Source organism: Acyrthosiphon pisum, chromosome A2, assembly GCF_005508785.2.
Source record: "Acyrthosiphon pisum isolate AL4f chromosome A2, pea_aphid_22Mar2018_4r6ur, whole genome shotgun sequence".
NCBI lineage: Eukaryota > Metazoa > Arthropoda > Insecta > Hemiptera > Aphididae > Acyrthosiphon > Acyrthosiphon pisum.
In genome coordinates this window covers 89,030,566-89,058,088 of record NC_042495.1, presented here as the reverse complement: position 1 = coordinate 89,058,088, position 27,523 = coordinate 89,030,566, and the positions used below count along the sequence as shown (strand labels likewise).

At 35.0% G+C, this 27,523-nt stretch overlaps 1 protein-coding gene across 4 annotated transcripts in view; it reads right to left on the bottom strand.

The window, feature by feature from the left end:
* LOC100159009 (protein unc-13 homolog B) overlaps positions 1–18,440 on the bottom strand; it is a 50,885-nt gene extending 32,445 nt beyond the window's left edge. For 2 of the 4 annotated variants that reach the window (XM_008180469.3, XM_008180471.3), the window contains exons 1-2: positions 17,131–18,440; positions 13,324–16,416 (exon numbers count right to left, since the gene is read on the bottom strand). In XM_008180469.3, coding sequence (XP_008178691.1) covers positions 13,324–16,311 — 2,988 coding nt within the window. In that variant the 5' untranslated portion in view covers positions 16,312–16,416; positions 17,131–18,440. The remainder of the gene's footprint in view (positions 1–13,323; positions 16,417–17,130) is intronic. The other 2 variants (XM_008180467.3, XM_008180470.3) reach the window with 1 other exon arrangement.
* Positions 18,441–27,523: the final 9,083 nt, after the last annotated feature.

Here is a 27,523-nt window from a genome sequence, read left to right as displayed (position 1 = left end):
TATATAGGGTACACGAAATAATATATATTTCCTATTTATATAAAAGGATACTGTTTGCCTCCCCTCCGTGCGACACTCGATGGACAGACGACGATAATATTGTTTTGACATATATAATATATATAGATAGGTATATAATACTTATGTGTATACAATATACATGTACAGTATTTGATACATAATACTTTCAGTCGCACTCTCGACCGGCTTACCTTTGCTCTCTAACAATATAATTTATATAGCGCATATATATGAAAAATATTGTGCATCGGCTTTATTTATAATTGTATATATGTTATAGTATCTTCGTAGGTATACGAGCTCTTTTAGTGCACGGTCAGCGACTGCAACAGCCATCGACGACGTGAGTGGCTCTCGTCGAGATATCAGCGATTTTTTTTTTATTTCTTTTCTCTGAATTCTATGTTGTCTTAACGACGCTCTCGACCGCGGGTTAAAAAAGTGCGTTGACGATAAATTGTACACACGTATTGGAATATTTTATTATTCGAGTATGGTCGGTCAGATGATAAACGGCTGAATAAACCGACGCGATTGATGAAAAACCAAACGAAAACGCGATTTGAAATTCTGCGGATTATTTGTATACGTCTTGAACTACTTTTAATTTACGTTCTCGTATTTCACGGTCAAATTAGGTTAGGGTGAGGCCAAAAAAAAAAAAAATATAGAAACCTTAATTCTACAACGGTTACCTCGCAGGGACTTCAAACGAGACAGAATGGTATTAGCTATAGGTTATACTTTTATTACTTTTCCGACCATTGTTTTTGTTGCATGTGACACCGTTCGTCGTCGTTAGTGTTAAATTGAATTAAATTACACAGGAAAGTGAAATCACCGCACTGATTAGCTGCCTTATTATTTTCCTTTATATCACTAATAGATTACAACGCCCACAATAATACCATTGTTTATTTTCTTAAATCATAAACCACGGTCCATGTTTAAGTTGATTAATACTTTTACACAATGATAATCATAGTAAATGATTGTATTTGACATTTTGACTCGATAGAATAAAATTACTCGGAAATAGTGTGCTTCGAATTTCGTTCAATTTTATGGTGTATTGCAGCAATGTATTCAAGTATTAAGCCTGGTTTCCACTGTACCATGTCGCGCAGGGTTGAGTTGAATATATTATTCAACTCACAGGTAATGTGTTACCAGATTTTTTTAACCTATATATTAAATATACGGAACGTAACGCGACACGACACGACACGGTGCAGTAGAAAGCCGGCTTATTATTGTGTCATGTATCTTATACCTATCTCACGTTTAGTATTCGGTTATCTAATTTGAGTTTAGGTTATGAACGGACGTCGTTTCTTCGTAGGACGCTATTCTAGGGTCCCGGGTTGTTATGTTATATGTTATATTATACAGATAGAAAACGGGAAAGGTAGTTACGGGAATCCTGATTTCCATGTACGCGGTATAATACACCTGCAGGTCTGTATGGAGTACAGTATTCTAAGGTATGTAATATAATGCGATTCCGCCCTTAAATAAAAAATACGATTATAAACTGTAATGCATATCGTTTATAATATTCATAACGCGAGTAATTATAACATGTGACGTTCACGCACATTATTGTAGGTAATATATAATGTCTGGGCGTGTAATATGTATATTGTATAATATTATGTAGGTACGAAAAAAATACGCGTGAGAGAGGGAGTACAATTATTGTTATTATTATTAAATAATAATATAATATAATATAATATAAAGGCCGACGCAGACACGTCTTTCTTCTGCTGGCATCGCCGCAGCATTAACCCTTATTGTTATCGATCGTAAACGTCTCCTCGGCGAGGTATATACGCACACGCAAAAATACACACACACGGACAAGAATACACGAATAAAAGTCCACACGCACGCGTATATACAGACAGGTATATGCCGCGGTATACAGTCTGCGAGCGTGTATACAATAATTGAATATTCCCAAACACACGCACCCACACGAATCCACCCACACACGCACAAATCATGTTTATAACATCGTACAGTAGGGTGTATAAAGCGTGCATATTTGTTTATCTGCAACGGGGCTGCATTGGAACGGGCCATTTTTTTTTAATCATTTTATTTCGTAACATAAGCTCGGCTAAGACCACGCGATCGATGACGGACCTACGTATTCGTACCTGCATCGGGGGGTGTGTAATACACCCCCCGCATTACAATAGGTGCCGTACGTGTCATGCTGACTTCGCCACAGCCGCCGCCGAGGCCGGCGAATAATCACCGCGCGGCGGCGGCGTCCATTTCTCTCTCTCTCTCTCTCTCTCTCTCGGTCGGCGCAAAAACTTTTCGGCCTGCCACGCTACAAACATGTGTCACCTAATCTCTACGACTGTACACTTGCTTAAACTATACTACGTGCGTCACACATAATATTTTATATACAATGTACGTATACCTAACCTATGTATATATATATACTATATATGTATGTGACGAGGGTCGGAGGATAGATTGAGAGACAAAGACGGAGACAGAGAAGAGAACGAGTGTAATAACACGGGGTTACCAGACTGACGCGGTTAGTTTTTGACGACAAATTGCTTTTTCCTTTTTTCCCTTTTTTTTTTTTTTTGACAAACGTGGATTCTATCGGCTCAGCGAATTCGACTTCAAACACGTAGTACACCATTTCCTATTTTTATATAATATAATATACATACTACATACATGTATTGTAGAGTTTCGACACGTTATCAGTTATTATATTAAGTATATATAAGTATATAATATATAATTATACTTATGTACATGTATTTCCTGATTGTATATAACTACTGTGGTGTGGGTATTTATTTTTTTTCCATCATAGGAGTAAACATACGTATTTTATGATAACAATTCGTCATGAGCCGAATGTAGTTGGTGAAATCCAAACAAATACACACGCGTATATCATGAATAATACGCGACCTCGATACTTGCAGTGCGGTTATGGTAGTATGTTTTTGACGCTGAAAAATATTTATATCGTGCCATCTTCAAAAGCACAAACGAAAATAACAATATATAAGTAATAACCGTTTATATTAAAATGAATAAAATAATTTATTTGGATTTTCGTCGGACGAGACCAACAAAATGCCATCAAAAGCCTCCTACATAAATATGTACCGAAATTGCCTATACAACACGCCGGCTAAAAGGAAATTTTAAATAATTAATATTATTAAAACCATATTAATATCGAGAAAAGGCTACAAGCAAAGACATGCCCTTGGGGGGGGGGGGGGAGAGATTAAGTGAATACCCGCCTTCAAACATTTTCTCAGATTACGAAAATTAACATAGACTTAATACATCAGTTTTTTTTATAATATTTCATAACCCTTCCGAATGTTTGTTCTGGGCATGGCCTTGGGCCTATAACTATTACCGTCTACTAAAAGGAAAATATTTTATCACCACAATTCGGTTTCGTGAATGCACAAAGCCACAAAGGTACCAGAACCAGTGACAGCAGTACTAATACTAGCTCAGTGATAGTATATTTTTTTTGCGAACACAATTTTTTCCCTTGGGCACTGATTCGAAATTATTCAAAATATAATATTTTTGATGATCTGAAAACCATATCAATTAAAAATAGTTTACTCCATATTTTATCCACAAAGCGACCTACATGCGTTTTACGGAGAGTTTTACAGTGGTTCTCTGCCAGACCGTCGAACCCACAACGCCACCACTTCCACCCCCTCTGTGGTTTCCATGTATGCGAAAAAACACAGGCTTGTAAAATATTATAATAGCGTTTTTACACGATAAATAATATATTATTATTTGGACGAGTGAACCGATGTGCGTTATTACTCTCATGGCGGCGTGTCGAACACCATCGATTTATTATTATTATTATAATACGCGTATTATATCCTGTATCGATATTTTTGCCAAGCGGAATAATATTATTTTCCCCTCGAAGAGTTTCGTTTTTTTTTTTAAAATCAGATAACCAACATTTGTCGACACGTCAACATTTTTTTTCATTCCCTTCGAACTCCGATGGTTTGTATACATTGAATACCATATAAATATAAGACGCTTTGATTTTACGAATTATATACCTACGGTAAACAGAAATAGTGATTTATAAACCGGGAGGTATATCTATATACTATATATGGTAGGTACTTTATGACGCAAGTGAGTATTATCGATAAGTGACAGTCAAATAGAAAATATGTTGCTGAAAATCACAATTAGGTTACAAGTCGACGGCAGAGCAAACGCTATGGATAAATTGTATATCGGAGCGAGTAGAAAAATACGACCACGATGGGAAAAAATAAAAATCGAAAAATGCATTATGTCATATCGGCGAACTAATCTTAAAACAATGTTCGAAAATCATAAAATACTTGCGGTCGAACTTTGTATTGAAGTTTTTGTATAAAAAGTTCATACTCAACGCCTTAATCTGTCAAGAACACGGTCAAACAATTTCGTATACCTACTAAAAAATGCATATACGGTTGCCAAAGTTTTCAAACTGTGCGCGCTATATACCTTTAATAGTTACAGTCTTTGACATAATATCAACGCAAATCATTTTTTAAAAAATAATACTTTTATATTTGTAAAATACATATAAACGTATTGCTCATACGCGCACGAGATACGAATATTCGTGATGACGTGTCGTCATATTAAATTCACCAATAATTATACGTGTCCTTTTATACATTTTAAAAACGACCACCGCCTGTGTAGCGGAATTTCAGTATACGTCACAGTTAAATAATATCATGGTATTATAATGCACACCACACAACGTAAAAAGATATATTGTTATTGTAATAATATTTGATTTTTTAAAACATTTTTTTATGCTCGGCGTTACACACCGTCAACCGTGGACGTGGCGCGACGCGTATGTGTATAATAATAATTCTTTCTGTAAAAAAGCTTTAATTCAAAAAAAAAATTACACATTCGGCAGAATGTACCTAACATTGTGCCACAAAAGTATATTATTGCTTTACAACAAACAGTATCAGTGTGTAGACCACGATATTATACGCAATGATAAAACTGTAGGGATCGAAACCGTTTCAAATTTTAACGGTTACGGTTTTAGTTCTTGAGAACGGTTTTCTAAATTTTCTGGTTTTGGTTTAGGTTTTAAGATTGGTTTTTAAAATTTTTTGGTTTTGGTTTCGGTTATAAAAAGGTTTTTCAAATATTTTATCGGTTTAAAGAACGGCTTTAGGAAATTTTCATTTTATTTTCCTGTGTAATTACTGTAGACTCGATTTGTATTATCTATTAACTATTATAAGGGCCGAGTCTAAAGCCCTGAAATATGGCTACTTTGTATAATTAGTGTACAATATACGATATAACAAATTTACGTTCAGCAGAACTAATTTTGTGTTATTAACTTGATAACTTGATATTTCATACCTAGTTTAGGTTGCTCGTGCCTACTTTTGAATTCGACATAAAATTATGTTGTCATATTATGGTTGAGATCATTATTCGATTACATTAATATTTAATTGTATATTACAATAACATCACACTATATTATTTGTATTTGCAATTTTGAATCATAAGTTTAATAATAATATAAATATATTAATATTTCGTAATACTCAGTAATTGCATCGGGATTTTTATCAATAAATCTGAACATAATAATTTCTTCGTATAAAAATACTAGAATTACAAATTATATAATTAACTTTATGAAATTCAAAGAAACCTACATTGATTTCAAATTTTAATCGGTTTTTCAAGAACGGTACAAGAACGGTTTTTCAATTCTATGGTTTCGGTTTGGGTTTTGAAAACGGTTTTTTAAGGTCTTAGGTTTCGGTTACGGTTTTTTAAAGCTTTTGGTTCCGATTCCAGTTCCGGTGTTCAGAAATGAAAAAACCACGTTTTTAACCGTTTTTTTTTAAAAAACCGGTTAAACCGGTTTCGATCCCTGGATAAAAGTATAATTATTACTACACAATCCGAAAATAAAATATATTATATAAATACCGCCGTAGCCAGAATATTATTATCCATCCAATTATGCCCCACACGACCGTTCGAAAATGTAAGCTTCACAACATTTGTCGATGAAAGCAAAGTGTATTTGTGTGTGTGTGTGTGTGTGTGTATGTGTATGTACTTAACACGAGTAATTTCCTCATAGGTGATTTACGTTTAGACAGTGGCAGTGGTGGCAACGATATGGATTTATTAATTTATCGCGAGCGCGTTTCCATTACATTAACTTAACGTTTAAATACAATTCTATATTATTATTATACACTCTCTCACACTATACGCCACCCTCATTTTCACCTCCCTCCGGCTACTACACCCCCTGAATCCTTGGTGGTGTTCTGAAATATTATTATCGTAATTAAATTATTGTTTTATCGCATCGACGTTATATTATATATATATATTCGCCTTATACATATATACACACGTATTCCGGCAACGTACAAATTAATCGCCGGAGACAATTATAAATGATCACTGCGATTGAAATTTATTATTTCGTGTTTTTAAACGTTTCGGACGCGTCTTTTACATCAATCATTTGCGATTAAAAGAAAATAAAAATGCGAGAAAACCTTTAAGATACAATATCCAAATGGCTGCGTATAAATTACTCATGACATCAGCTGCTAGAGATTTGTGAAATTCGTTCGTAAAAATAATTATTTTAATTTGTTAAATTTATCAGTAGGTACCTAGTAAAAAGTGTACATATTTTTTTTAGATGGTAGTCGCATGCGTATGTTTTCGATTATCATTATAATGGGAATAAAGTGAAATTTATACTTCATAAAATATTTAATCGTGTGAATTATATTCATTTATGATTAGTTTAAAGGAAATATTTCCAGTTGGATAATCTATTATATAGTGAAAAGCATTTGACTGGAATGAGTTATTGTTTTTCTATTATTTTAACGAAAGTTTTATTTTTTTTTACCTTCATATCGACACGAACGAAAAACCATTATGATTTTGATTTAAGAAAATATAACTGAAAGAAAATACAACAAAAACAAACGATAAAATAAGGAAAATATTTTGGATTATGAAATCTAGTGCTGTTTGAATTGGATATCGTTTCACATACTATGATATGGCGTCTATTGTTGTGTACAAATAGCTTTTGTTCAAAAATGTACAAAACGGCAGAAAATAACGGAAAACTTTAATAAAGCATAGTCCAGTGTTTAGGAGACTTTTGGGATAACAAAAACAGTTATTTAGGAAAGTTTTAGCTTTGTGCTTAAAAAGTTGTTAGCTCTTTTTGTTATATTACTAATACGCATTATAAGCGAACAACTGTCACTATATATACGAGCATAACGCACGCACGGGAATAAGAATAATGAAGCTCTCGGGTTTTAATGTTTTTAATAATAATTCCCACCATATAAACCGAGTTATATTTCAAATCATCTGTCATGTATGTATGTTCCTTTATGACATCATGACTATCATCATCATTATTATTATTATAACGTTATCCTATTATATTTGACTTACGATGATACAATATAATGATAATCATTGTCAAGTTAATCGCAAGCTTATCTGCACATCAATCATTCTGTCTATAGACTTTGATTTAAGAGCATCTGGACACGGTAGTCAATCTTTAAGGTGAAACTATATATGATGTGGACTATATTCGCTCGTTTTCGTGTTGACAGTTTTTACGCTTTTCGACACGTACAAATTCAATTTAACGAATATAAAAGAATAACCGCTTAAAATCTATGACAAGTTTGTATATTATTCTATATTATTTTAGATTTTACTAATTATTAGATAAAATATGAAACAATATATAAGTATATAATACCTTATTGTAACTAAATGCAATTTTAGATTCTGAGCGGAGCGAGGAAGCTATAGTCGGGAGAACGAAAAGTAGCCGCTGATGCGCACACTTCCGGTGGTGAATTTTTGTGATGGTTTCGCAGAAAGTGCATTATGAAATATTAGATTTTGATATAATCACCTAATATAAATGTATTATAGAATGATGTTGTATATGATTTTTAACACTTCAGCTTTCCGAAGAAAAAAAAGATTGCTTACATATCACCAGCGGCCACTTTTCATTCTCCCGGCTATAAAGGTTTTACAATGGTGTTTATTTATTTATTTTATATCCTGTATATAAAATTTCTACCAGAAGGAGTGCTTTAATTTCAACATATAGTACCTTATATTTTAGAAAATTAGATCAAGATGGTACTTTAAAGAGGTTATTTTTCAATTTTATCAATAGTTATTTAATGCCACGGGAAAAACCACCGAAAAATTACGAAAAACCGCTAAAAATGGGATTTTAATTTCTAACGCGTTGTTTATCCCCATAGAAACGAATAAAAAATAATAATATTATATTATTAATTCAACTTATATGATATAATAAATAATAACAATATAAAATATCCAGACTGACAAACCGTCTCCGCTCAGAATCGTTTTTCTTATAAAATGATATTATATCATTGAATTCAAGTTTAATACAATATATTATACATTGACCCACTTGTAACCTACTATACAGTAGAGCGACATCCACTTACCCGCTTTTACCAAGTTTTTCTAAAACTAAAATAATTGTATGAAATTCAAACACCATAAATATACCTAATAAAAAACATGGTCGTATGGCAGTAATTGGTTAAAGATAAATTGTGGAAAACAGTTAAGTTACTTTATTTATTAATTAATGATTTATAGATCAAGTATAAGAGGATATTAACAAAACTTTAAATTAAAAACTAATGAAGTAATAGTGTATTTGAAAAATAATATTAAATGACCGTAATTATTAAAGTTTAATTTTTAAGTAAATAAATATTGTCTATGGAATCCATTAATATTTTCAATTAAAACTATGGATGTAACGTGAAAATGACTGATATTTATTCGGTATGTATTTGTGATTATTTGAACCATAGAGACGTAAGTTTTGGTACATATTTCTTAATATTTTTTAAGAAAATAATGAATAATAATTAAGCAATCTAAAATGTTTGATACATTAGTTTTTTTCTATTTTAGCGTTATTAAGCTGTGCTATAACTTGCCTTAGAAGTTGACTATAGAGTTCGTTTATTGACAAAAGTTTTATTTGAAATTCAGCTTATAAATTCACAAATGCAATATACATAATTTTAACATCAAATGAGTGAATATCATATTCATAATATGTAATATTATGAAGTCCATCATCTGAAAAAGTGAGAATGCCTATATATTGACGTTTCAGTGATATTGGGATTTTTATTTTTTGGTGAATAGTTTTTTATACAGCAAAAAGCTAAAAAAGTTTTACACAGCAGCTTTGATTGAACACTGATTGCACTTTTAGATGGGTCAATTTCAGAAAATCGCGAAGAATTGCGAAAAGAGCTGTGAAGAAATGTAATCAAGCACCCGCTTAGAGCTTCGCTCAGAATGGTTTTCCAAATACAATGATATATATCATTCCTTTCAAATTTAATGACACCCACTCCAGCAAGCCACCCTAGTCCTGTATATTACATTTTCTCGTTTTAGAGTTATACCATTATAGCTTTAATAATATCGTATTTTTAAAATTGGGTAGTTAACGTAGTCCTACAGAAATTGATATAAATGTAGATGCAGGACATAATCAATGCACATTTAATATTTATTATTAAAATATAAATACCTATTATAATTTTAAATGATTAATATGTTTATTAGTGGGTTATAAGTTATATTTGAACGCGACACAGTGCTATTTTTTTTTTGCATATCCTCTTGATATTCATATAAATAGAAAAAAAATCGAAGCACGAATTTACAGTCTAATTGAATTGATTGACAAAATTATTAATCTTTGGTTTTAAAAAATATTTTTGAGAACTATTGTTACGATAGTTATTAGAAATATTTTGGGAAAACGGAAGATACATATTTTATTTTATTTTTTTTGTTGATTTGATTGTTTTGTAATTATTATTGACGCGTGAAAAGTATATGTTTTGTTTCCTAATATCTATCATCGTGTAAAACTTTTAGAACTTTTCCACTGACCTAAAAATCACACGTTCCTAATATTTATATTAAAACCAATCGGAACACTTACAGCCAGAGATCCGTACACCTTATAAGTAGTACTATTTCGTAACCATACGTTTTGTATATTTTATAATTATATATCACCTGTGGAGTTTTCAATATATTTTAATTCGAAAACAAAATTGTTTTAAATCAATTACATTCGCTTATGCATAATATACTATGTGTGCATAACGTGTCGTACGAAATATTATAATGCCAAAATATGAGAACCAAATCAATACGTTTGATTTTGGCATAATATAATAACATCATGGTATTATTACGTTAACGACTGCCGCTTTTCAATCGACCAACCGTTTAATAAATTATTAGTGGAACGAAACCGAGGGCACATATTAGAAATATGCTTCAAACGACAGGTATATCACGTAGTATAATAATATTATATAGTAGTATTATATTATTATGTGTTGTGCACGACGACTTACGCATTCGGGGCGGAGAACGGCGAGTGAAATAATTGATGATAAATAAAAAAAACCACCGCACACAAAGGTACGTTGATTTCGACACGGACGGAATTAGTTTTGCATACACACTGCGCCGTGTTACACGGTATTTTGATCATCGTGGCGCGAAGCCAACAATGACTGCAGTGTACATGTTATACAGAGAGCATTGTTGTTTAAATATATATTATTTTGACACACCCGTTGGTAATTTTTTTTTTACCTGTCCTACTCGCGACCGTAATTGTTAATCTGATTGAGCTACGTAATCCGTTTAATCCCGCACACACTCCCGCCCAGACGTTGCTTTTAAATTTGTATAGGTACATATTGTGATATTATTATATTGAGTTACCTACTACTACGTCGTGTTTATTTTGCCACAGGGAACCGTTAAAAGGTGCTCGAAACGTTTTCGACAAATGCGCATGAACTAATTTCGAAAGACAATATGATAAATATGATTATGCGGCCGGCCAAAAATTAAATTACGTTTGAATATTAATTTGTGTGTTGTAGGTACCTACCCAGTGCGTTATGTACACGCGCGACACACACGGGGGAGAGTAAAAATGAAAAAATAATTATAACAATACCGATCGCAAAAATATCGACGATAACAATAATAATAATAAAAATAAATGCACACTCGAAATTCGGTTGCAGATTTAATATGCATCGTCGTCATCATCATCATAATCATCATCATCATCATCATCATCATCGTCGTCGTCCTCCTACATATTCTACCGAAATCAATTAATATTAATGGTTTTCCCGTGACCCGGAGTGAATGCGTTTTACACTGCAGCAGCGTACCTTCGCAGACACCGTGCGCGCGTACATTCATAGTAATAATACTAATAATATTATAACGCCATCATCATATTATTATACGTGACCTCGGTTATCTTGCTCGATTTATATACATTGTCTAAATTATAATTGCATCAGGGTAAATATTTATTGCGCGACGACGGCCGAAATTCGATTGATCGAGGCACGTCCCGCACGTGTTGGTAACGCGCCGCGCTAATTCGACGACAAGGGGCACGGTGCCCCGACCGATGACGACCTCTCCCTGATCCATGTCGTCGTCGTCGTCGTCTATAACGATAATATTATTAATTTAACGGTCGATTATATCCATAATAACAATAACAATAATAATAACAATAACCTCGGTTAAGCTGCAGGCGGTGTCGTACCGGGTCAACGTATATAAACGGTGATAAAAACTCGGCAATAATATTGGGATCCTCTCTGGGTGGCCTTTAATCATTTGGTGTTGGAATAATACCAGCGCGTGGTACATACTATTTCGTCACATACAAGCTCAAGGTCTATATTATAATATATTGTTATACGTATTGAAAAGCTCTGGTTAAAACGGCCTCTATTTATCGAGGTGAAAATGGCGTAAAACTAAAACCTATTCTACGAGTTCAATAATCTTAATGTATTAATTTTTATCTTTAATATTATGTATTATTATATTATATTATCCACCGATTTAGCTAACCAATTACCACTAAATGGAAATTAATAATTCAGTTTTTAAAAATTACGATTTCATTGATTTTAATATACAACATATTTTGGTTTTAGAAAATACTAATTAGAAAATTAGTTGTAATCAGAGAAAAAGATTATAGACACCCTTGATATTACTATGGATAATAGTTATAATTGTTAAAGGTCTTGTAGTATATTAATAATATCGTGTACAGAAACCGTCGGTTCATCGGGCTCAATATAATATTTATACATTAGTTATTTATAAGAAGTTTCATAATAAGCCGAGTTTTTTCATTTTTAAGAAATGAATTTTGTAAGGATACTGTATCAACTTTAAATAAATTAAAACTTGGCTATAAAATATATTTCAAATAAAGTTTATAATAATATTAAAGTTATTTATGTTATACTTTATCGGTTTAGAGACATTAGTTTTAATAATATTAAAGCCTTATGGCATTTTTTTTTTAATAATTTAAAATATAAACTAAATAAACTAATATCTTAATACTATCCAAATAAATATAAAAATATTTTTTTTTTACTATTTCAGTAAATTTGTGAGCAAAAATATACTTATTTTTGTTACGGTTTAACTATAGTAATAACAAACGGTTAATAACTTTTGATAAAAAAATTGAAACATTTTTAAAGGGAAAAAATTCAACAGTTACCGTGGAATTTTATTAGTTTGTAATAATATAAATTTATAATTCATGAGTATAAAAGGTTTTATCTCTATTTGATTAATTTTATGCTTAAGCGAGTGCAGAATTGTGTCTACTTTGTATTTAGTTATAAAAGTTATATGTATATTATAAAAATTTATTTTTATTTTCATATTAATTTATTTGACAAGAAGCACCTATTTTATCTCTTTTGTTTTATAATTATAGAACGTATCCTATTATTATTCTAATAAACATTTCACTTAATATAATTTCAAAATTTACATTATTTGAACTACGATTTAATATTCTTTTTAATATATAACTACAATAGTACAGTATAATGGTTTAATTTGAATATCCATTAAAATAAAATAGGCAACTATATATCACAGTATTGTTATTATATTTTATGTATTACTGTGATTATATTTCATTGTTTAAAAATATACAACTAGTCAATCCAAACCGAAAATCGTTTTAAATTTAAAATCGGAGTACACAATAAATAAATAAACATATTTTAAATTTACCTCGATAATCGGAGTAGGTGGAGGTCCAATATCCTGGTTTATCTCGTCGGGTTTTTTTTCTTTGAGAGCTTTCACGATTTTCCATTTACTGCCACTCTCTTCTTTATCCACTAAATCGTTTTTATCAAATTTAAACCTGGGCAATGACGGTGTACCGGGACTTTCATCCTCTTCAACGACCATTTGTTCGTCGGCCGTTTCCGTTTCCTGTTCCGGTTCCTGTTCCGGTTCCAGGTCTAGGTCTTGACCTGGAAGATCCCTTCTAATGCCACCCGGAGTATCCGGTACTTTCATTAACTTGAACCTTATAGGTCCGTCGTCTTGTATTAATTCCTCTTCAATGACAGTATCCAAGGATTGCTCTTGTTCGAAAGCATCCTCGTTGAACGATTCGTCTACTGATTGTCTTCTTATGTCTTCAATGGCTTTAGACATTTTTTCTTTAAAATCTACTTTAGATATAAGTATGGATGATTCACTTCGAGCACTGGGTGGTGGTAACATAGGTGGCCCAAATACCCGTTCAAAATGAGTTTTTTTCTCTAGTTCTTCTAATTGTTTTAGTTCATAACAATACCATTCATCGTCACTATCGATGCTTTCTTCAGTACTTTGCCGTCTTGACGAAATTCTAGATGTACTTCTCCACGAATGGTTACTTCTACTATCATCTTCAGTGTCCGCAGATCCTTTTCCAGCCCACGGTACCTCTAAACTTGCTTGTCTAGATGACATTTTGAAATTTCTTAGATTATTCGTTGGCTGCACAAACTCTTCGTGAGGTTTAACAGGCTGTTCTTCTAATGATTTGTTACGTTTTTCTACTGGAATTACTGAAGATTCCCCTTCTGGCACTCCATTCGATAGCTTACAGTGTTCTCTATATTTACTCAACTTTCTGGATACTGCAAATTCTTTAGTCGGGCCATTGAACATTTCAGCTGGTAACTGAATTTCATTAATCTGTTCTTGTGCCTCTTCCTCCTGCTGCTCTATGGCAATGTTAGCTGACTCTGGTGGTTGCACGGGTGGTGGTGGTTCTGGTGGCGTTGGCCTATCTCCAGCTTTTAACTCAGTCCATTCATTTTCCGCAAATTCCGGATCTGCTATTGAATAGGAGCTCTGAAAAGGGGCAGGTTTAGCGGTTTTATGTAACAGCCCAGACATGGTAGACACAATTGATTTTTTTTTCTTACGACTACCATGCCTTTGTGTGTTCCAACTACGCGGTTTTGATGTGGTTGCTGTCTCACTGTGTACGGAAACCGCATCGGGTTCCCTTTCCAAGCCACCCGGCAGTGAATGAGATCGATGCCGTTGCGGCAAGTGCACATCGGGAAACCAATTGCTCACCGAACTACTGACCGAGTTCATGGCTGATTTGATTATATTACGTTTAGATTTTTTCGTTTTTTCTTCCCTTCTTGAACCGTCATCTTCACAACGGATCTGAAAGTTAGGCGTCGTCACATATCTATACCTAGGATTATTATCCGGCCTGTCGTTTTCTCTACCATAATACGTATCGTTCATGGTACTTGGATAATAGGTTAACGCATCTGTCATACCAGAATATGGTCTATCCGTAGGTTTTTTGTATTCTTTGTACGACATTACGTCCAACAGGTCCGGTACGTTAGATATTGATGACTGTTGTGCGTTAGTAGTCTGGTATTTATACCCTTGACCTGCCGTTGAATACACTCCTGTCGACCGATCATAGTACGGATAATCGGTGTCAAATGCAGTGGTTACGCACGTTACTACCGTTAATCCGGATGGACCAGCCACCGAGATCTGATATGATTGATCAAACACTCGCTTTCCTGGTGAACATGGAGATTTTTCATAACTGGACAACAACCCGCCACTCATCGATGACAGACCGGAATCGGATTTATTGGCCGTGACTATGGCACCAGTTCGGTGTTGGTGTAACGTGTCTAAGTCTTTGGAGGAATTATGAAATTGGTGCATGGTGTCCAGGTCCTTGGTGGAATTGTGAAACTGATGAAGCGAATCAAGTTCTTTGGTGGAATTGTGAAATTGACGCAGGCTCAGTGACAGTGCGGATGACACTGATCTGGGAAATACGGGATCCTCGGGTGCTGGAGGTGGTGGACTACCGGGTGGCGATTGTGGCTGATACGAGTCGTCCATGTAAGTTGATTGTGACGTTGTATCCATAAATAACGTCGGAGACCTGTACCCGGGTTCTTCGCATTTTGGGATAGTGGGAAGCGATCGAATGGACGGAGACATGTAAGGATACATACGATTTTGTAAGTTTCCAACCGATGACGTGAGTGGCTTGTTAATTGGATAAAAATCTATAGCAGCTGCCGCTCTTTCTGTCTCGTCGTTCCAACTATCCAGTTGCGCTTCGGCGTACAGCTGTCGCATGTTTCTCTCCATTTGCTCTATATTTTCGAAAATCTCTTTGGCAGACTCGACGGAATCCATTTTTTCCTGGTCTTCATTTAATAGCCGGTCTTCATACGCTCTATAATCCACGTTCCTCTGTTCCAACGGCTTTTTAGTACCATTACTACTGCTGCCTTCCGATTCCTCCCATATCATACTTAGCGCGGGACGGTCACCGACTTCCGGTGGTCCCATGTATGTAGACGGAGATGTAATCGGCTCTGCACATATCTCAACCATTTGCCCGATGACAGACTGTTGATTCTGAATAATGGTTTCGAGTTTTTCGATACGCTCCCACATTTTTACGTACTCGTCTGACAATAAGTCTAAAGCTCGCCATGCGTACATCACTTCATTCTCCAACACGTTAACGCGGGGTGTCATTTTATCGATGAACTCATTTAGCGCAGCCTCTACAGCCTGTTGGTCGCCATAGACGGTAGTGGTTGCGTTTGTGGTTGTAGTACTGGCGGTGGCGGTGGCGGTGGCAGTGGCGGTGGTGATGGCGGTGGCGGTAGTGGTTGGTCTGCCACCACCGTTCCGATTTTGTTCCGGTTCCATGTTGGTGATGTAGCTAAAGCCGGTGCATAATATCGGTCAGTCGTGAATAGTATTCTGCTTGTTGGTTAGCCAACACCGTAAATATTTTGATAATTATCTTTAATGCTGAAATAATAAAAACGAAAACAAATTAATAATAATTATGATGGATACACGTTACAACCGGGACGTTCTCTACGCGTGTAAAAATAAATTCATGACAGATAAACACGGTCAGGTTACTGACGTAGAACGTGGTGGTTTTTATATCCATTTAAGTGTCGTAACTTTTTTTTTATGTGACTTACACCCGATGCCGGTAACGCCAAAAGAAGTAGCTTTTTAAAAGTTAATCTTTTAGAAAAGCGTCCGCAAAATAAATATTTAGGCGTGAATTAAGAACATCCAAAACCCTACGCACTTCCCAGTCACCACAAAATGACTTGGTTTCATAAATAATCGAGCACGGCGGCATTTCGGGAGACGATAATGATAAATTACTGTCATAAGCTATCTCGATTCACCAAACTTGGGTTTTTCATTCTCTCCTTTTCTCCCTCCTCCCATATACCATCGTATTTTACACGGCCATAACCACCGGATATATTGGCCAATGGCAAATCCAGTAAGACGGTCGATTTAACTCTAATAACGGGAATTTATATTTTTATACCGGTAAATAGACCGTACTAAAATCAGGACCGGAATAAAAAAAAATATATAAATATTATGTTAGCTTATACAACGAGACCAACTCGTTCAGACCAAATATTATAATTTCGAACGACAGCGTGTAAAGAACGTCGGAGGAGTACACACAATATTTTGAAAGTGACTTACCTTCGACTCGAAGTATCATCGTTTTGGCATCGGATTTCATCGACTGTCGACGGTACAGCGAAACGTATTGAGTACCGGACGAGAGGCTCTGATGCTATCGTTTAAGCGGCGAAAACGTAAAAAACACACGTAGTCGTACCGTACGAACGTCAGGCTTTTGCCGATAGGGCGAAAACAAAAAGAGTACCGACACACAATACGGGGTGCAGAAGTTTGGCATGTGTTTTGCGTTCTTCACCACTATTATGCATGACGAAAATCGATGTTGTGCAACAAGAGAGGTGTATTTATATTTGTACAATGGTTTGCATTGACAGTAAAATCGATTTCGGTGGGGCGTTGTTGGTTCGTAATATAATATTGTTTATATTTTTCGGAAACGCGTGTCCCTCCGCCGGGGAGTTTTGAACCACGTATCCAGCGACCACGCACCGATGTCCACCGCTTGGATGCAGCAGATACACTCGTTCAACAGCGGCGTGTCACCGTTCAAGAGGAGACCCGCATTGTCTTCGTCGCCGCCGTCGACGTCGCCGTCGAGAGTCCAAAAGTTTAATTAACTTTTTTGATTCACCAGCGTCGGCGGTTAGTGTGAGTTGCGATCGTCGTCGTCGTCCCCCCCAAACCATTACATAACGATTGTGCAGCGGTAATTACTGCACCGTCACACGGCGATAATAATATTATTGTAGTGCCGATGACGCACGCGTTCAATATAAAATAACACAATATTTTATTGTGTGACACACGCGACGGCTATAATCTTTGTCTGTTTTGTTTTTCACGCGTGGAACATTACGTTTGACGGTGATCTACGGCACATAAATGACGTATAACGCCGTGGTGTTCAACTGGGACGAGAACAATTAAAATTTTACAATTATTATTTTTTTATCAAAACGCACAAAAAAAAAAAATAATAAAAAAAAAAACCGACTGAAATTTAACGACAATACTGTACGGTCTATATAATATTATTATGTGTACCGCAGCTACTGTTAAAAAATATTTTAATTCAATACACGTGTATGCATGTGTTGCGACAGATATACGTGCTTGTGTGTGTATGTGTGTGTCTGTGTGTAATTATATAATGGTTTATAACGTATACAATAATAATATGTTATATTATATGAAACGGGCAGGTGGTTGGTGGTCGCACGCGTATAACCAATATTATATATTATAGTGTCGCGACTCGGCAAAGGTGTTCGCGTCTCGGGCGGCGTCGTCGTCGTCGTCGGCGGCGGCAAGCGGGCGAGCGAGCGCGCACATACACACGTCCGCTGGCGATCCGGCACTGGTGGCGCGCACGGCGTGGTCGGCGCAATATAATCGGGAGCGGCGGCGGCGGCGGCGGTTTTTCCCGGTTTCGCGCGAGCAAAGCGCGCCCCGGCGGCGGCGGCGTTTGCGGCGGGGCGGCGTGTGGTGATCGTTGGCGGGGGCGGCGGGGGCGCGCACGGCTCGAGTATATACCTACCACCCCCGACCCCTGGACCCCTTGACTACCCGCCCCGACTGGCCATACCCTCGCGTGCCCCGGCCGCCCGTCCGCCGTCGCCTCTCGCATGCCGGCTCGTGGCCGTGGCGGCGGGGGGTAGCTCGCCGTTGCGTCTGCGGGGACTCGCCCTGTGCACCCCTCGCCACCGCTATTGATTTGTCCAAAGACCTTCCGCGTGTTTGTCGACCGGTACGCCGACGGTTCAAGACCGGCGGAGTCGCCGTCGGAGTCGCGGAGTCCTCCTCGGTCGACGACGAATTTTCCGAAGCAGAAAAAGAAATAAATAAATTGGAGCGTACAATTAGCGTATGTGCGTGTGGCCATATAATGTTATAGGTAGGGTACCTATATCGAACACGCGTGGCACGTCACACGAGTGTGTTTCGAGTTATGCGCTGCGGAGCCGGACGGCCGTGGTCGATTTCCCGTCGTCGAATTACTGTCACGCGTTAAACGCGTCCGCCCGTCGGAAATCATCTCTCTCATCCTTTCTGTCTCTCTCTCTCTATCTCCTCCCACTCTTAAAAACAACGAAATATGCCAGCATCGGATTTCAGCCACCAACTATTACGGCGAAAGTCACGTTTTTTTCTCTCGTTTTTTCCGTCCCCTTTTTATGTATTAGTGTACTTAATGACAATATTATGTATACACACCAAACGCTCTTTCAAACTGATAAAAGTATCGTATCGTTTTTAATATTTTTATTTTTTAATCGCACCAGAGATGTATTTTTAGGCGGGTGGACGTTAAACAATAATGATAATAACAACGTCGGTTTGACGACGATGGCATATTTTATTGTCGATTAATTTTTATAGCGGTGAAATAACTCCGCGTGACGACGGATCTCCTTCTCTCGCCGTCGCCGGTCGTAATGTAATCGCGTTATCCCCACCCCCTACCTAACCTAACCTTCGACGTGCGATACAGTTAATTTAAAGGAATCCATTTAGACGAGAAGAATAGCCGTGTAAACAACATCAAAAGACGAATTTCCGAAGCGATTCGTATCGACTGGTTTCACCCTCCCTTGCACGGCTATATATCGATTCCGGTCCGAACGCCACCGCCGAAAACCCATCATGTTGATAACGATTACTTGGCTTTAACTCGAGATTGTAAACACCGTACACGTCTGGCCGTGGTCTTCTATATATATATATTATATATAAATATATATAGTATATATACTATGTAGCGACTTTCAACAAGTTGGCACGAATATTATACTTGTTTAATGATCCAACCCTTAAAGGATCACGTTTGCACTTTGTATATTATGTAAGGCATCCCTGTGTGTACGGCGCGACGCTCGATACCGATGCCCGGGTTGAGGCGAAAAAAATAAACTACCCTCTATATGACATATTAGCGTGTGTTCGATATAATAATATATAAAATATGTGTATAATATTATATATCGTTCGCGTATAGCGGCGATGTATAATGCGTGTACATGGATTTAGGACGACGGGTACCGCTATAAAGTCTCCAAAAATAAATTATGGAAACATTTCCATTCATATTTTGAATCAATTTATTTTTTTATTTTTTTTTTCGGTCCCGTACATCGATAAAGCCGGGAATAACTAGTTGTAAAGTTGCAAACGAAAAATGGTGCACAATTCATTGCGGTCGAAAAAAAACAGTGTTTACGTATATACAGGCATACACCACACACGCATTATATTATACACACGCAGCTACATTTTATTTCCATTGAATTCTATTCGTTTCTATGTGATATGTATCGAGGAAATGAATTTTTATGTAAATATTGCGCTGGAGTGGTTTTTTATATACGTACGTAATACAATAATAAGGCAGTTAGTTATTGTTTGGCTGGTAAACACAATCGTAAAACAAAACTGTATTTAAAAATATCAATGTTTGAAGAATATTACAATTATTAAAAACGAAAAGTTGGTCATATATAGCCTGTGTCGTACAATGTGTATAACTGTATAATTCACTGTAATATGAATTGGCCAAATGTGAAAACATAACGAAACGTATAAATAATTTAATTGCGTATACCCGGTTTCACCCCTCCGCGCACTAATAATTCTGAATTTTAAATTTGTTATACCAATTATTCGGAAAGTTTGTTTAGAATAAATTAAATGTTGGTATATTGGCTTTTTCATTCAATTTTGAATTCATTAGTTTTTGTTTTTCTAGTACCTATGGCTATCGAGTTATAATAACAATATAATAACCGTTGCGATTTCAAAGGGATTAGATTTAAATCAAGTACATTAGTGCTTTGTACGACCGCACTAAACTCCTGGGGTGAAAAACAGTTTCATGCGAACTTCACGTCGACGGTCAATGGGTTAAAAAATTAAATGACATCAATTCTAAATTGATATCAAACGAATCGTCGCGATGCGCAAAATATTTTGTATTCACGACATGTCCTAACTACGTCCTATTGCAATCTACGCGTAAATGTTATGGTTTTTTAATTTCTTTAAGTCGAGCTTAAATACCATTTTAGTTTTGCACGCCATCGAATTTCGTTACGAGAATTCGTTCGCTATCGTTAAAACATTATACGCGAGTCTACTTAATCATTTTGTTTATGTAGCATTTGGCCTGGATCGTTAATTCTGACGGCCGTGATCATTGTTATTGATGATAAACGTACTGTGAAATATGCGTCGTTTTATCATCATCGAACTGTTGAAAAAATGACTTTCAAGTTTTATCATGATAATTTATCGTTCTCGATGCAAATACAAAATAATAAGCTACTAAAAACGTCACTTTATATATATAATTTTTTTTTTGGTTGTTTTAAATAAATGTCGGAGTTCTCAATGAATGTAGACGTGGACGTTTCATTTGTATTTTTAATAAGTGTCATACATGGGCGTTTTGTTGTATTGTCGCCGTGAAAAGACAGCATTAAACTAATTTAGAATCACTCTGTAAAAATATTCAGAAAGCAATTATTATTATTGTTTACTTTTATGATGAACTAAAAGGTTATTTTTAAAAGAGTTTACATAGAAATTAACCAGAGCCAAACATAATTTAAATTTTGTTTGTGTGCTCAGAGGTAAAAAAATTAAAATTAATAATAATTAACTTGCCGGTTTAAAAATCACAATTAATCCAGTATGTAAGCTGCAGTGTTTATACTATTTTTATGTACTTGTGAATATCGTAACGATATTGTTTGGTGTATTACATTTGAAACGTTTATTTAAAGCATGATTTACGAGCTGTTATGTCTATAAAAATCGTTTTAATTTAAAGATTCGTCACGTGTCTTTTTTTGTCTACTTCAGGTTGATCAAAAATGTAAAAGTTGAGGGTAACGCCGTATAACCCTCAGATTAGGTAGTAGGTACCGTATTTTGTATTTTTCTAATTATCTTCATCGGAAGGGAATAGTGGGGGGGGGGGGGGGTGGTGGTGGATAAGTAGTGACCCGATGAATAGTAATGACTAATGACTCAAGGAAAATAGTTATTTTTCCTCATTTCCATTACGCTTCATGGGGAAAAAAAAACTTTGCACAGCATAAACCAGCAATCGCCGTTTTGAAATGAGCATACTTCTCGCGTGTAACCGGGGTTACGGTAATTTCCTTTTCCTGCTGTTTTTCACGCTGTTGTATAAGCTGTGTGTATACGGCACTAGGTTTTTTTTTATTTTTATTATTCAATGTCCAAACATTATTCTTCTCTAGTGGTCCTTAATATAGAAATCGTGTGGTTTTTTTTTATTATTATTTTTTTTTTCTGTTGTACAACCGTCGACTATCATTATACAAATTTTTTTCAGCTGCCCTTTTTTTCCCCGCTTTGTTTTAGAATATTTCCCGGGCAGTCAGTGGGATCTATAATAAATTCTTGGACGTACGAAATTATATACACTGTGCACACACAATCATCCGCACAAAAGCACACCCGGTTTTCCGTCTCGGTACACGGGGTGAAACCACATTTTTAACCCCTCTTTTGGAGAACTTCATACTCCGCCACTGACATTAGTTTGAGCTATTCATCGCAATTTACATTCCGCCGTTTTCCCTACTGCAGGCGGCAAGTCTTCAAAGAACGCCTTAATTAACTAATACTTTGATGGGTTTGTTTGTTTTTCGTGTTTATCGCAAAATGGAAAATACTAGTGGGCCAGATTAACAAACGTCTGTTCTCAAACGATAAAAAAAAAATAATAATAACGGAATAAATACGAAACAACCAAAACGAAATTAACTAAAGAGTTCTCCCCCTAGTACGTCCTATGTTACACATAGCGCCAGCAGCAGCAGCAGCAGTCTGACCTGGACACAGATGTGCGAGGAGTATATATATAAATGCAGCTGACAGAGGTAGAATACAATTACGTGTTGAATAATTTGCCGGATGTGCATTGTTTTTGAATTCGTTAGGAGTGCTACTCAAAAGCATTCTTACGTTATTAAAAAAAAATATATATGTACACGTATATAATATGCACAATATTATTTTTAAAACCAAAAAAAACTTTAGTAGCTGCGCATTTTGTATAAGATATATTTGTAAGTACAGCTGCTGTAACTAATTTGATGAATTCATTTGTTTCTTAAATGAGAAAGTTGAAAAATACTTTGGTACCAATTCACCGTATAAAATATGAACATTAAACGCGTATTTTGAGTTTAAAACTATTTTGTGGTTGTGTTTTACTAATTATATGAAATACTATAAGACAATGAAACACGGTAAATAAATTATTCAGATATTTAAGATAAATTTGTATAGTTTTGCTTTATCAAATTATTCACTAAGACTATGAACATTTTAACAGACAGCTAATACAAACAAATATTTTGGGTATTGAAGTTATATTGTATTTTTAGTTTATCTTGTTAACACAACGTACACGTTTTTGTATTACATTTTTATTTATTTTTTTAGTGTGGTTTTTTTTCAAAATGCTGCTTTTATTTCTAAATTTAATTTACTGAAACAGATTATTATTTCAGACATATTTATACGCATGTGACATATATATTGAATGGATAATTGTAATTATTATTTAAAAGCATTTAAAGTTTAGATAAGAAAAAAAAAGATTCAGATGAATAATTGTATACCAGATACATTTAATAATGATAATAAAATATATTACTTAAAAAAAGGAAAAACCCTGAAATATAACCAAGATGAAAATATATTGAGTGTCTTTTTCAAACATTTTTCTAGTTGAAAACTGAAAAATGAGTGCCCTGCATTAAAAAAATCATCCTATATAAATATATATATATAAACTTAAATGGTTCACATTGAATTTATTACCAGAATGAACATAATAAAGATAATATCCTTTCGTATACTAACATATTAAATATTTGAATTATGAGCATTTTATAGAATGTACAAACAAAAAGCTTATTTATTACTTAAACTAGTTTTTTCTTCAGAATATTACCAAATTAAAATCTATTGCTGTATTTTACTTTTCGTACTTGAAATATTAATTTTAAGTTTGGTTTCAAAATATAATTATTCCATGCATTTTATTTTCGCGGTACTCAAACGCGTTAACAATACGTTACTATATTGTATTAGAAAGTTCTAAATCGAGTAATTATTACTAAGGCCCATATATTTCCACGTCAAATTGAATAAAATTAAAATGCATTTGAAACGAATTCCATATTCTTAAGAGTAATTGAAAAAAACAATGTCCTGCAGATCTTCCAAACATATATTATTATTCTTGTTACTATATTATTATTTAAAAATTATTCTCGTTCGAATTTCGATTTAGATGCAAAAAAAAAATGGCCAAAGACGACATCCATTTAACAATTTATTTCTAGGAAAAAGGGTGATACTCATTAAATGGAAACAAAAGTCAAAGGTATCGCCACCGGCTATTTTCTCAAATATTTTAAAATGTAATATATTATTATACTCTTTGAGTATCCTTAAAATTCCGAAAACCAGAATTTGAATAAATTCATTATTAAAAGAAAACGTGGTAGTGCGCACGCTTATAACGATATAGTCGTAATATGTCCTTCGATCCTTAAAATATTATAGAAATATTGCCAGCAATTCTGGGCCCGTGCAAAAGTTTACTCGTAGGTCGTAGTGTAAACGTATATATAAATGTATAGGGAGACGATGTCGATTGACGATAGCAATGTCCGGCGAGCACTACCGGTCAGATCGGGCGGACCGTCCTGAAGCGGCCAAAAGTAATCGTGTCGACCATTCCGTTTATATACAATAATAATATATTATATTATCGGATTATTACGTTTTCACGTTCTCGTATATTATAACATATATAAGTAGATAGCAGGTATGACCGTTATTGCCTTCACTCGACACGAGACGACGGCCGTGCACGCCTACAAAACTGCAGAGCCGGCTTCAGTTTAAGCGTCCAGGACACTATGACTGATATACCTAAGTAGAATAGTCGTAGACACCTCATAATAATATACGCGGCGATATTGTCCGTTAGCGGCATAACTCGTACGGCCGTTATAGAGGTGCTCGCAGAGTGAATTTGTCGTTTTTAGCCACATTTTTTTTTCACTTGATAACAAAAAAATGTGTTCAAATTCTGATTTTTTAAGTATAGACGTACACTTTTAATGACCGAATTTTAAAATAGATATCGCCTACACCTATTATATATTTACATTGTACCGTTTAAGAAGTGACTTGTGGCGGTGCATAAAAAACGTCTTCACTAATATGCATCATTCGAGCTGCAGGAGTGCTTATGATTTACGCAAGTCTAGAACACATCACTTTCGCTTATCGTGAACATTTTAACTTACGGATTGTGAAATATATTTATAATGAACAAAAAAAAGTGAATGTCAAACGATCTAAATCGAGTAAAAAGACACCAACGGTAAGTTTTATCGACCAATAAATATAACTTAAATGTGATATTATCCAAAAGCACATATACATAAGGGGGTTATAAATTACTAAACAGTATACTTGTGCTGATTTATTTTTTAAATATCCAATATCTTAACCGCGGAAATATTATTAAAAAATAATGTTTATAATATTGTGTTTGTCTCGCAAAAATATTATTATATATTGCGTCCAATTCACAGTTCACACCTAACTATAGGTAAATAGCTAAAACAGAAACGGCTCGAAGCTTTCTAAAATATTAGACCCAGCAAGACGGGTATTACCTACATTAAATTATACCTATATAAATAATAATAATATGTACGAGTATAATATAATATATAATAATGTGTGTGGTTCCGAAACATTAGCATTCGTCCGCTGTATAGCTAATAAATAGTGGTGCAGACTACGTGGTTTTCGTATCATATACAATATAGACACGCAGTCGGACTAATGAAAACAAACGATCCCTCGAAATTATACAGATAATCCGGTGGCGGAGGCTGTGGGTATACACACAATATATACACATTCGGCGAGAGTCGAGCGTATGATATTATGGCCGACATATATATATATATAATATTATATTCGTGTCCGTTATTTGAAGCGGCGATACGAAAGTTTAGAGACTTGCACGCAGCTCTCTATATATAGTACACTACCTGGAAGGCACGCGCGTTATTGACATTACAACGATTCGCATTTAGCGCGTAAATGCCGATTATTAAACGCACTAATTAGCACCGACGAAATCTACGAGGTACACACATAATATATATATATATGGGTAGGACGAGTAAATGTGTATAGAATACGTGCCATGCGTTATATCGATCCGATCGTTTAGTATGAACGGCACCACGTGGACGACTCGACGACGAGAGAGAGTGAGTTGTATAATATTTCTGCAGTTCAGACGCTGCGAAAGAATGGGGGAAAAAAAGCGGTAACTAGAAATAAATACTTCTCGGGATTAAAACGAAAAAATATTTCACTTCTCTCTGCTTCGTGTCAGAACTCGGACGGAACGTAAACAATCATATTTAATGGTACGCCGTTTTATTCTGGATTTTTTTTTCTCAAGTCAAATCGGGAATTTAATTATTACGGTCGCACGAAAAAAATTACCTCGGCGTTGAGCTTTACGTGCTTTTGTATATTATAATGCCTACTAAAAACGCTTTCGATAACAACTTTTATTCGAATTCCGAATACACCACCACGTCGAAAAACCAATGCTATTTTATGATTGTATATAAAACATTGTGCGTGGACTTAATTTGCATTCCCTACTCGCATAGGCCGCAATCAGCTTTCAGTCAACGTTTTCGCATTCGATTAATTACATAATATCATACTCAAAGCATCGCGATACGAGTACAGCTCACACACACGCATATAAAAATTATATAGAAATCGCCTCGCGGTGAAGACTCCACGATATCAGTTTATCATATTATGTTTAAAAGCATATTTTTGTACTTATATAAATCGACTTAACGGCTTTCTTTAGTGGTTTTTATAAACACGCAAAATGTATAAAACATATATACATCGTAATATTTAATATGGGCCTACACATAAATGTTGGACGTGGCGGCGCCTTGCCTAAAGTTTGGAGTACTTGAATTATTTTTAATTGAAATATCATTGTGCACTAACACATAATATTTATTGTAGTACTTCACAGATCATCAAACGTTAAACATTTTAAAAACAATTTTCAATAAATTTCCGGTTGATTAAATGTTAACCACAAAAAAATAATAATGAAATACTACTATGGAACTGTCACTGGTTCTGATTGTTTTGTGGACTCGCTTTTCGCTTTTCGAATCATGGTGTTGCTATAATTTTTTTCAGTGTAGAAGTTATAAGCACAGTTGCAGTTATTTTAGATGTTTATAAATTAAATTTTATTATCATTTAATATTTATATAATAATATAGCTGTCTCACCCGACGACGTGGCCTGGGCCGAAGATTTATAATTTTAA